This window comes from Trachymyrmex septentrionalis, unplaced genomic scaffold, assembly GCF_001594115.1.
Source record: "Trachymyrmex septentrionalis isolate Tsep2-gDNA-1 unplaced genomic scaffold, Tsep1.0 scaffold13, whole genome shotgun sequence".
In the NCBI taxonomy this organism is placed as follows: Eukaryota; Metazoa; Arthropoda; class Insecta; order Hymenoptera; family Formicidae; genus Trachymyrmex; species Trachymyrmex septentrionalis.
Genome location: NW_017304438.1, coordinates 159,354 through 170,992, shown reverse-complemented (window position 1 = coordinate 170,992; position 11,639 = coordinate 159,354). Strand labels below are relative to the sequence as shown.

Here is an 11,639-nt window from a genome sequence, read left to right as displayed (position 1 = left end):
ATATATATATGAAATTTTTTCTATTAAAATAATTTAATTGTCTCGTAGATCTTGTTCAATTAAATTTAACTGCGCTTTTGTTTTAGAATTTTTGCCTGTTTAAAAATACAACCGCAAGATTTCAATGTTATTTATCACGAGATTGGTCACATACAGTATTACATATCAAAATCACTTTTTAAAAATTATTTTAACTGGTTCATATTTATTGTATATTATAAATTCAAACTGCCTATCGTTATCTTGATAAAAACTGACTATTTTTCTAATACAAATTGCTTCTTACCATTATGAGAATCCTAAAGACACCCCTATTAAGCTGGACCCCCGTCATTCTGCAGCGAAATTTCACATCAATTTCGTCCATAACAATCTTTATGCCGTGTAAATTCGAGCGTACTTATGTACAATTTGATACGTAAGTGATAAAAGTATACAAATAAAATTATATAACAAATAATTTGATATAAATAGGTATTACTTAGAAAACTTTTTGCAAGTGCAGCTATTCAAGGAATGTGTGAAGCATCCTTGAATGTACCCGTTAGTTCTACGGCATTTAACTTTTACCTCTTCACAAATGCGACTATTGCGATTTATTGTTCAAAGAATGCGGGAACGTTCTTAAGGTTGGAAAAAGATTCAACTGCATAAATTCTTATAAAATAATTTTAATTCTGGTTTTCTTCGAAAATAAGAAAAAAAAAATAAAAAAATAACTTCCCTACAATATATATCTAAATGCTTTATTTGATTATGGAAAACATAGAAAATAATATACGAATGTATATAAAAGTGATTGTGACTCAGTTTACGCTTTCAGTCGATCATGAAATTCGGAAGTAAAGCAAATTGGAGAAACGCGCTATATTTTATAACAGGATATTCCGAATATCGCATAGAGCCACTTTTATCTTACTACAAACCAGTCCATGAGTGGCTTCAACATGAAATGGAATGTCACAGGATTCCAGTTGGCTGGGATTGAAATGAATTGAGTAGCTAGAGTTTTTCCATGTGGAAAACCCGCATCATGTGTTTTCTTTTACTGTATTTAAGAATGACACCGATTACTTAGTTGTATTCTGGAGTCTGGTATAACTAAGAGATCGTTTGTTAGCGATATTGTCACAGGTTTGTTGCATTTAATTCTTGTCTTGAACCCAAACCTTCATTCGTAAAAATGTCGAATTCTTCTCGATTTGCAAGAGCATTACGGACATCGTTCAGCGTAATAAGTTTGGGACATCTGCAATATAAATTAATGAAATACATGACAAGTTGTTATTTACAAAATGCAATAAAGATACAAAAAGTATAAGTACTCATTTCCATTATTTCTTTCCCAAGCTTTTGCCAATGATGATCGAGTAAGATCTTCCACGAAACATTCGACAACCTGAACAGAATAATAACAGTGACAATGCAATTTTTATTCTAATACAAAAGTAAGTATAATTTATATCAGAAATATTTACCTGCATTATTACGCGACTAGCTGCACAATATAGAACACCAGGGATAATCTCCTCCGGTTCGATTTTAATGCCAATTTCTTGCGCAGTGTCGCACACGAAATTATGGAACGGTAGCAAATTTTCATCAAGTTCAATCGGTATTAATGTAGAATCAGTTGAACAATTGCTATTCTTGTTACTACTGTTTTTTCTTCGATCGATTGTAATTCTGCGAGGACATTCTTTAATACTCTCAACGTCAATTTCTTCGTCATTGATATAATTATCTGACTGACGATTAGGCTCTCGTTGGCAAGTCTGCAACCATTTTTGCAACGCAATTGGTTCCGTATATGTGGATAAAATCATGGTGGATATCATGGTATCGGGTAGTTTTTTCATATCGCTTGTTCCTGCTGTTTCCTGAACGCCGAAGACACTTTGGCTCGGTGTATAACCGTGCAGTCTCGCCCATAGCATAATCTCTTTGATGCTCCACAATTGATCACTTAAGATCAACTTCATTTGTAGAAAACTTCTAATCATCTTTGCGCGGTACCACTCTATGGCTCGTTGCTTTCCGACGTTGTACGACAAGTATTCCTCTTCGCTGTAACACGCATAAGGATGCAACCGTCTATAATCGGGATCGCGAACGTCTTGTGTAACAATCGGCAATCGACGTATGATAAATCGTATCAATGCCTCCATATCAGCGATATTCGCGGTATCAATCGACTGGAGAACCGCTTCATACAGATCCTTTTTGCTCTGGATTTTGAATTTGTCTTTACCCAGCGTGATCTTCGTCCGCTGTACAATGGTCTTATTCTCTGATTTTGCGCACGATACAAACTCTTGTTTGCCAATCAACGGAATGCCTCCTATTGCCTCGGCGCGACTGTAATTGTATCGTGAATCGTGCGAGTCCACTATTTTCAAAATCGGCACGTTCTCGTTAACGTTCAGCAGCAGACTATTAGTGTCTTTCAGTTTGAGTAATGCTGTCCTTTTTTTGTTATTGTTAACGGTATCTTCCTGTTGTGCATTTATCTTAACATTAGGCAGCTTTTTCAGGATGCTAACGCCCTGAGAAACAGGAACATTTAGTTTTGCGACGCTCGGAACAGAAACTTTAATACCATCGACAAGCATCCTCAAATTTTCTCTAGATTTTGATGGAAGAATATTTGTGAAATCCACCGGTACCGATTTTTCATCCTTCAATAGAAGTATATGCTTACTGCTTGATGCGATTATGTTCGGTGGTATGGAGATTTGCAGAGGTTTTAAATGCAAATTGCAGGTTTCCGAAGAATTTGCAGTTTTCTGTAAATTGTTGAAACAATCGAGTGAATTACCGAACGATTTACGGAAACCATTAATAGCCGTCACTGTATTATTGGCCGAAGGAGTTTCTAAAATTCTGAAAGTATCACTTTTCGAATTTTGTAAAGATTTGTCTGTATCGGATAATAGATCCTTTTGACTATTGTTCTCTTGGAATGCTGCATTTACTGACGTCACTTGTGAATCATTTATAATTATATTTGAAGATGCCAAAGACTGGTAATTATTGGAAGACTGAATATCACCATTAACTCTATGTGTGGAAACTATTATATCAGATGTCCTTTTATTATTATCGATTGTTGAATTAATCGACGTTTTGTTGCCATTTTCCGGAACGTGTTCCACCGTTATGTTTCCTTCTCTTACTGTAAAATGACGAGAGTTAAAATACTGTCCGCAAAAATAATTATGATCATGTTTAATATGACATATTGCTTCTCTATGTTTATCATTAGATATGTAAGTGTTTAATGTGTCTTTGGATTTAGTTTTTATTCTTTCTGAATTTTTGATCAACATTAAATCCAATGATGAATTATATCGTTCATGTACTTCCGAATCAGGTATTTCTTTTTTTACTTGAATTTCCTTGAAAATGTTAGGCTGTGACATGTTCCTAAATTTCTCTGATTGTTTATCGATAGATTCAGAACTATCATTTAATTCTAGTTTTACGAAAGTATCATTAATTGAAGATTTACGATTATTATTCTGCTCGGAATTATAGGACTCAGCCGTATGAATCCACACATCGACCAAAGTTTCAGAACCCAAGGTTTGCAATCCTGTATAAGTACGATCCAATTTCAGATGATGAATTATATCCATGGGCTTATTCAAGGTATTCTTAAAGTGCAATTGCACTCTAAGAGGGAACTCGCCCCATCCCCGTCTGGACAAATGAAACGGGTACGATGTGATCTCAACGATGTCATTTGGATGATAGCTGGGATGCAGGAAGAACCTCACCTTGCTGACGAAAGTGCTGATGTTAGCTTTCTCATCTTTGTCCCCACGCACATACATCGTCCACTTGTGACTAGACGCATCCTCTCGCCAATCCGGCGGGATCCACTTGGAAATATTGCCGACGATAATACGTTTGCGGACCTTATGACTATTTCCGCGAGACGGACTCTTCTCAGGCAAGCTGCTCTTTGGTGGTACGTAACGAGGTATCTTGCGAGGTTGAAACTCTTCATCCAGCATTTTTCGCTTTTCACCTTGTGACGCACCATCACTCTTGTTTGCATTTTCTTCGATTTTAAGTATGTTATTAAACGCGGTACTTGCGTCCGATTTGTCATCATACAAAAATCGGGGATCGGTAGATGTTGATGGTACTGCAAAATCTGTGTAACCAGCGAATTTAGGACTCTTTCCAAGTAATGTTTTAATTGCAGGATGGATCCTCGTTTGTTTTGTTTCCACAGCTTGGGAAATTTGACATTGCTTGCGATTGTAAAAATTAGTAATTATGATGTAACGCAACAGATGAAAAATCTTCAGAGCTTTGTGTAATCTCTCCTGTATCTGCAAAATTTCCTTCTCCTTCAAATCAATTTCCAGTGAAAATTCCTTTTCTATGATTGCAGTTATTTTTTTTGCAGTAGTGTTCCTTGCTAAAGAAAAAAGAAAACAATATTATTTAGACACATAATCGTGAAGTATTCTTAATAATAAATGATTTATTAAGATACAGTACTATAATGCACAACAAGTAAGAGTTAAAGTCTGTAACAGTCGAAGTTGAATCTTTGATGCTTAAATAAGGTAAATATACAGTATAATGCTCTCACCTCTGATTTTCCCGTAATTTTGTAAATTTGTGTATTTTCGCATAGAATTCTGAGAAGGAAAATCGTCGCTCAAATCAAAATTTTTTGATGTCGGTAAGTTGGAAAATAATAATTTAATGATATTTAACTACTGCGTATGCTAATTAATGTTGTTATTCATAAATTAAATATGATTAAAATAATTTATTAACCTCATGATATTCTATCATAGTTAATTTAATGTTGTCATTTATGTATTAATAATATCAGTTCAATTATAAATTAAGTATAAAATTCAGTCAAACAAGCAGAGAATATGCAGATATACATTTTGAATTACAAACTATTATCTACTATAGTTTAAATTATATAAGGAAATTCGTATTTTTAACTAATTAATTAAAGCAGAGAATATGTAGATATGAATTTTAAATCAGAAACTATTTTCTGCTATATATATACATATCTATCTTTCGCTATGATTTAAGTTAGTTTATCAAAAAATTAAAAGTAAGAAGCGGGTTAATGAGAGTAAAGCATTGAAAACGTAAATAATAAACGAAATTGACCTTCGTTGTTGTTGTAGCTCCCACTGGATTTATTAATCATGTACAATAATACATATGTGCAACAGTACATATATGATGACTGGTAGGGTTCTCTCGTCGAGGATTCAACTTATTTCTATTATGTGATTATTGCTAAAGATGACTCGAATGTGAATCAAAACATCCAAATTAAATTAATGAAGATTTACACATACAAATTTGCACAACGTTTACAGCGCTTTATTCTCATTAGCCCACTCTTTACTTTTAATTTTTTGACATTTTCGAAAATACAATTTTTAGTTATTATTTAAGGTTGTCTTACTTTTTTAACTATACAGTTTATATGATTCAAAATGTATATCTGTGTGCATATTCTGTGCACATTCTTTAATTAATTAAAACACGAATTTTATTATATAATTAAGTTGCAATTTTCTTGTATTGATATAATTAATTTATAACTGAACTGATTATTTCATAAATAACAGAAATAATAACAACAGGCTAAAAAAATAGTTTAACCTAATTTAATCTAATTAATAAATGACAATATTATCGAGCAACGAGAGACAAAAATTGTTAGTTTCTTTTCAGAAAATTCTGAGAATGTTTCAGAATTTTTTTAGAATTTTTTAATACCAATATAAAAGAAATAGTATTTTCTCATGTTGAAAAAAATAAAAAAATGCAATACTAAAAAGTTGATAAAAAATTCTTAGAGTTAATTTTTGTCTCTTGCAGTTTTTCTGTAAAGTTAGTAGTATTTGAGTAAAAAATTGAAGACTAGTATTCAGCAATTTTTAGTAATTAATATCTTGTTAACTATTTCGAAAATTACAAAATGGTAAAGGACTTTTCGACTCAATTTAGTGCTATCTATCTTTCTGTGAATTATTGCTAGAGTCTCGCTGGATATCCGGTATAATTATAATTATGATCATAATTGTATTTATAATTGTAATTATATTTATTATAATTACTATCATTGCAACTTATATTAGAAACAAAGCCTTAAGGAGTCGATAATGACACGTATGTAACGCATATTGCATTTTCGATAGAGGACATTTTGACCGCCTATATTTCTAAAATTAGTTATAGGATCAAGTTGTACCCATTGAGACATTTGTTCAGAATGACTACAACATCAAAAATTCAGCCAATTCGACCAAAAACACTTTTTCATATTTGTACGAGGTCCTTTACAAAATTACAGGAAAATTATAGATGGGAGTATTATATTGCATATTTACCTTAAATCATCTATGTGAATTTATGTACTTTAGCACATATAAATATATAGTCATTTGAACTGCACACTCATTTGGTTTTTCAGACTCAGAAACTGAAATACTGTAGTATTATTACAAATTAAATTGATAAGAAATTTAATAATTTGATGCTCAATCAAGGGATCTTATTTGAAAATGTTAATGTGCTGAAAATCAGTTAATTTATTGTGAATGAAAAATACTACCTCGATCGGGAGTCTAACTCAGATCTCTAGCATTCCATGCGAGCGTCCTAAGCCTTTAGACTAACTAAGATCCAGCTTCAATCATTATAGGCTTTAACTCTTACTTGTGTATTTTTAATAAGTTAAAAATTGCGCCGCTATATGAATAAATCAAATGTAAGTAAAGAAATATAGTTGAGGCTATCTTGATGTCTAATATTTAGGGGAAACCAAGATGGTCACCATGGGTCACAGGATATTATCATCGATTGTTTAACATAACATGTTTAAATTAATACTACTAGTATAATACGACTGTTACTTCATTGTCCATATTTTTTATCTAGGTGGCAGTGATTAAATTCCATTGTATCAAAAAGCATCAATCAAATTAATGGTTTTCGTGGTGCAATAGTAACTTTTTAACCACATAAAAATGTTTTAATATTGTTTTTGTAGTAGAAGATACATATATGAAGATAAGGTGCAAGTTTATGCGCATTTTTTTTCAACTTACTATGTAACAAGTGATAATGTAACATTTATTTTGTATAGTTTTCTATTAAGTGTATAATTAAATGTATAATTGGGGTACCATTGATCACATACATTAATTATTCATGATGAAACGGGAAAATACAGAAAATATATGTATACTTTTAAAAGTAAGTTGAAAAAAAATTCGCAGAAACATTGTACTAGTAGTATTAATTTTATTTTATCGTAATAAATTTTTTATTTTACATTAATGGTTATTTCTCATTTGTTTTCTTATAACTTTCTATTTTATTATTTAATAATTATTATTATATATAATTATTATTAGTTGTAATTATATTTTATTGTATGTGACTAAGAATGTGTAAGTGTGTTAATTGAAAAAAACTTTCCAATTTTCATCCGTTATTTCTTGCATAATCCTACTATTTTGTGTATGGGGCACCATGGATCATTTCTTAGAAAATATGTTTTTATTTTTTTCTTAAAAACTAATAAATATTTACTAAATATACTTATTAAATTTTAAAATATGCATTATGCTTTAATTATAAAAAAAAGATACAAAAATTTTTATATTTAGATGCACTTTTAAGAGTTTGAATTTTTATGACTCATGATGCTCTGGTCTCCCCTACATGTAAATTTTTAAATATCTTTTCCAATTATATAAACTATCTGCTGATTACTATCAGATTTAAAATACAATAAAATGAAGCTGAAATAATATCACAAAGTAAACTTGTCAATTTAATAATGATACTAATAAGCATTTTAAAACATAACACAGAATTTATTGCAAAAAATGTAATTGTAGCTAGAGTTTAAACCTGAAACTATCCGACTATCTAGGCTATATGATACATTATGTTACATTAGTATAATCTATATAACAAAATTTTTTTAATTTACTAAGGTTTGAGAATTCAAACTACAAAATTTTTATTCACTTACATGCACTAATTCTGAAGAATCAATATGTGTAATAAATTAAGGTAATATTCAAGAAGAGTGACTTCCTTATCAATTTTGATGAAATTAAGTTTATTTGCGTTTTTACACAAAATGAACGAATCTAGCAAAAAAAGTGTTGCTCTGCTTTATGCACTGAAATATTAAACGTTATAATTAACGACTATTGAGGGCTGTTTTCTAACTAGGACACAGAACATTACACTGTGTGCCATTGTGTAAGATACTTATTAAAATACAATTTAGTTTCATAGCGTCACACCAGAATGCATTGTAATCTTCCATTCTTAGTCTTATAATTATTTAGTGTATCAATAATAGATTTATGATTTTTATTTAGACTTAAAACAAATATTAAGAACAGGAATAAATATTAAGATTTCATTCTATCAGATCACATTCTATCAGTTATACTAGAAAATACGGTTTTTGATAGATTGAAATCTCAATATTTATTCTTATTCCTAATATTTCCTTCATTGTGCATAGAACTTTAAGCTATAATTTTTTTCTAAATTGGTCTATTACTATGATACAGTGTTACTCTGTTTGACACACACACATACACACACACGCGCGCGCGCGCGCACACACTGTAAAAAACTATGTATGAGCGTGTAAAATATGTCAATGTTACTTCTTAGTAAGTTATTTAGTAGTCATACTTATTTTGCAGTAAAACCTTCAAAAATCGCCAAGGGTACATTCCAAAACATCCTCTCCGAGGATTTTATTCTATATACTATAGTATACGTTACTATATATTTCGAATAAAATTTTCCTCAGAGAGAACGTTTTGGAATGTACCCTCGGTGGTTTTATTGCAAAATAAGTATGACTACTAAATAATTTTTTGAAAAGATGGTAACATTGACATATTTTACATGCTCATACTTAGCTTTTTTCTCTCTCTCTCTCTCTCTCTCTCTCTCTCTCTCTCTCTCTCTCTCTGTGTGTGTGTGTGTCTGTGTGTGTGCGCGCGCGCGCGTCGAGCAGAGTATAACCACTGTGTCATGGTTGGGACACTTTGTATAAGACACAGTGTTAGGAAATCTATCACAATGTGAAGTATTACAACACGAGCATGTGCTGTGATCAGTTTGTCATAAATTGCATCTTAATGCAGTCAATCAAATATTTATTTAAAAAAAACATATGTTAAAAAAATTCTACCCTGCTCTTGCTATATGTGAAAAGTTGGAAACTTACATGGAATCGTTCATGGGTTTAAAACTTTCCACACAAAGGATAGTTCCACATAGGTTTCTAAATTTGCGTCAGATGTAAACTTCGAAATTTATGTAGAACTGTACTTCACGTGGAGAGTTGTAAACCCATGAGTGCATTCCATTTCACGCATGATGCATCATTTATCCTTGTTTTTCAGCGAATGTTAAACAAGAATAAATAATGCATCATGCACATCATGCGTGAAACAGAATACACCCCATGGATAATTCCACACGAGTTTTCAACTTTTCATGTATAGCAAGAGCATAGCAAGATCTTTTTAAAAAATTTTTTTTTAGTAAATATTTCATTGACTATGTTAACACGGTTTGATTTACGCCGAAGTGATTATAATACATAAGTGTCGCAATATTTCACAGCTGTGACAGATCTCAATAATCATTAACTTTAACATTTATTATCTTGATCCATGGAGCAGAGCCATACTTTTTGTTTATCAGATTCATTCATTTTGTGCAAAAAATGTATCAAATAAGCTTAATTTCATCAAAATCGATGAGAAAGTCATTCTTCTTCAGTATTACCTAAATTAATATTATTAATAGAGTTAATATATTTAATGGAAACATTAATAAGACTCTAGTAAAAGTTAATGTTTACCATTTTCTTCATAAATCTTCTGATGAGCTGGGTCATTGGAGGTTGCCGAAACATAATCAGGATCCTGACCGTTTAGTAATTCTTCAGGAGCACTCATTTATTGGGTTTACGCTTTGCTCAAAGGAATAAAAGTCATTTCAATACACAGCACTTTTACCTACGTTGAAGTTGATATTTAAAAGTACAAGATGGATGTCAAGCAAGTCTTTTGATGCATGTACATAAAAGTTAAATTTATATTTTTTTTATCATTTATTAGCGCCGAGTTTTTTAAACGTTTAGATGCATATTCTGTCACTCTTGTAAATAAAAACCGAGACACTACTATATCTTCAGATAAAAATTTCGGAAAAATTTCTTCGAATAGGTTAGAGTTAAATTTAATTGATTTCACTTGTGCTATCGTTACAAATAGTCCATATTTGTAAGCGAGGAACAATTTACTAAAAGAAAATACCAGCATATATGTCTATGAATATCAAATAAAGATATACAGTTGCCGGACTGTAAAAATTGATACCGATAGAATACAAACATCGTTGTCAATTGTTGCAAAGCATCGCATGCGTGTATCACGTGTCCATGTTGAATCAGAGTTGCCAGATGCCTTTATCGATTTCCCCCTAGAGCAACCTCGGTTTTCTCTAAATATCCCTAAATTAGTTTTAAAAAAATCTGAGATTTCTTTCTAAATGCTGAGTTCAGGTCAAAGAGAAACCTGAGAGATAACGGTCCAAAATCTGTAACCGCAGAATGCTGTTGCGCACTACTGCTCTCTGACAAAGAGAATGCAAACTACATAGCAACATCCACTTTTCTTAGGGTACATCATTCACTTTTCAAGACTGAAGATGATAAATCGATGTTTGATTTGCTACATGTAACACGATTATATGAAATATCGATTAAAAAGTGGGCGATGTATTCTTAAAAAAGCGGATGTTGCTATATAGTTTGCTACACTTGATCCATTTTGTCAGAGGGCAATAGTTTGCAGCAGCATTTTGTGGTTACAAGTTTTAGACCATCATGTCCCCTCTCAGGTTTCTCTCTGGTTTAGGTAGTCGATTGAGTACCTTGAAATAAGAAAAAATTACAAAAATAAAAATTACAAAAGTGAGCAAATCCACTAGATATTGACCAATTAAATTGTGTATATTCTAGTAAATTTACTTGCTTTTGTAATTTTTACTTCATTCGAGATATATAATCAATTCCCAGGCCTTCGACTATAACAGAGAGAAACCTAGAGGAGCCATGCCGACCTTTTTCCTATTATCATGGAGTATAGAAAATAAGAGGTCGAACTTACATGGACGAGGCTCTCAAAAAGCATAGTCAAAAGTGATCAACTGAACTAGTTCGATTGAGATATCGCTTTTGTTCCACCACACCGTTTTCGCAGTTTGCATGATAGATTATATCAATTTTACATGAACATGCGCTATTCTTCATGCAGTTTTAATGAAATTCTATTCTTATGCCTAATTTACACTGGACGCAGCAAGCGTCAAGCAGCGGAGCAGCAACTAATCAGTGAAGCGATATTTACAATGGCGTAAACAATATCGCCTTGCTGGTTGATTGCTGCTCCGCTGCTTGACGCTTGCTGCGTCCAGTGTGAATTAAGCATTACATATGTTCAGTTGTGTGCGCGTAAGAATATATGAGAGGAGTTTTGCGCCGTCTACCAAGCACCACCAATACTAATTCAGAAACCTGA

At 31.9% G+C, this 11,639-nt stretch overlaps 1 protein-coding gene across 1 annotated transcript; it reads right to left on the bottom strand.

The window, feature by feature from the left end:
• Positions 1 to 750: 750 nt before the first annotated feature.
• Positions 751 to 10,490, bottom strand: LOC108756839 (YEATS domain-containing protein 2). The gene is made up of 4 exons (XM_018500940.1): positions 9,917 to 10,490; positions 1,479 to 4,432; positions 1,326 to 1,399; positions 751 to 1,249 (listed from the first exon to the last, which is right to left on the bottom strand). The coding sequence occupies exons 1-4, from the start codon at positions 10,011 to 10,013 to the stop codon at positions 1,129 to 1,131; spliced, it is 3,246 nt and encodes a 1,081-aa protein (XP_018356442.1). The 5' UTR covers positions 10,014 to 10,490; the 3' UTR covers positions 751 to 1,128.
• Between the last annotated feature and the right edge of the window lie 1,149 nt (positions 10,491 to 11,639).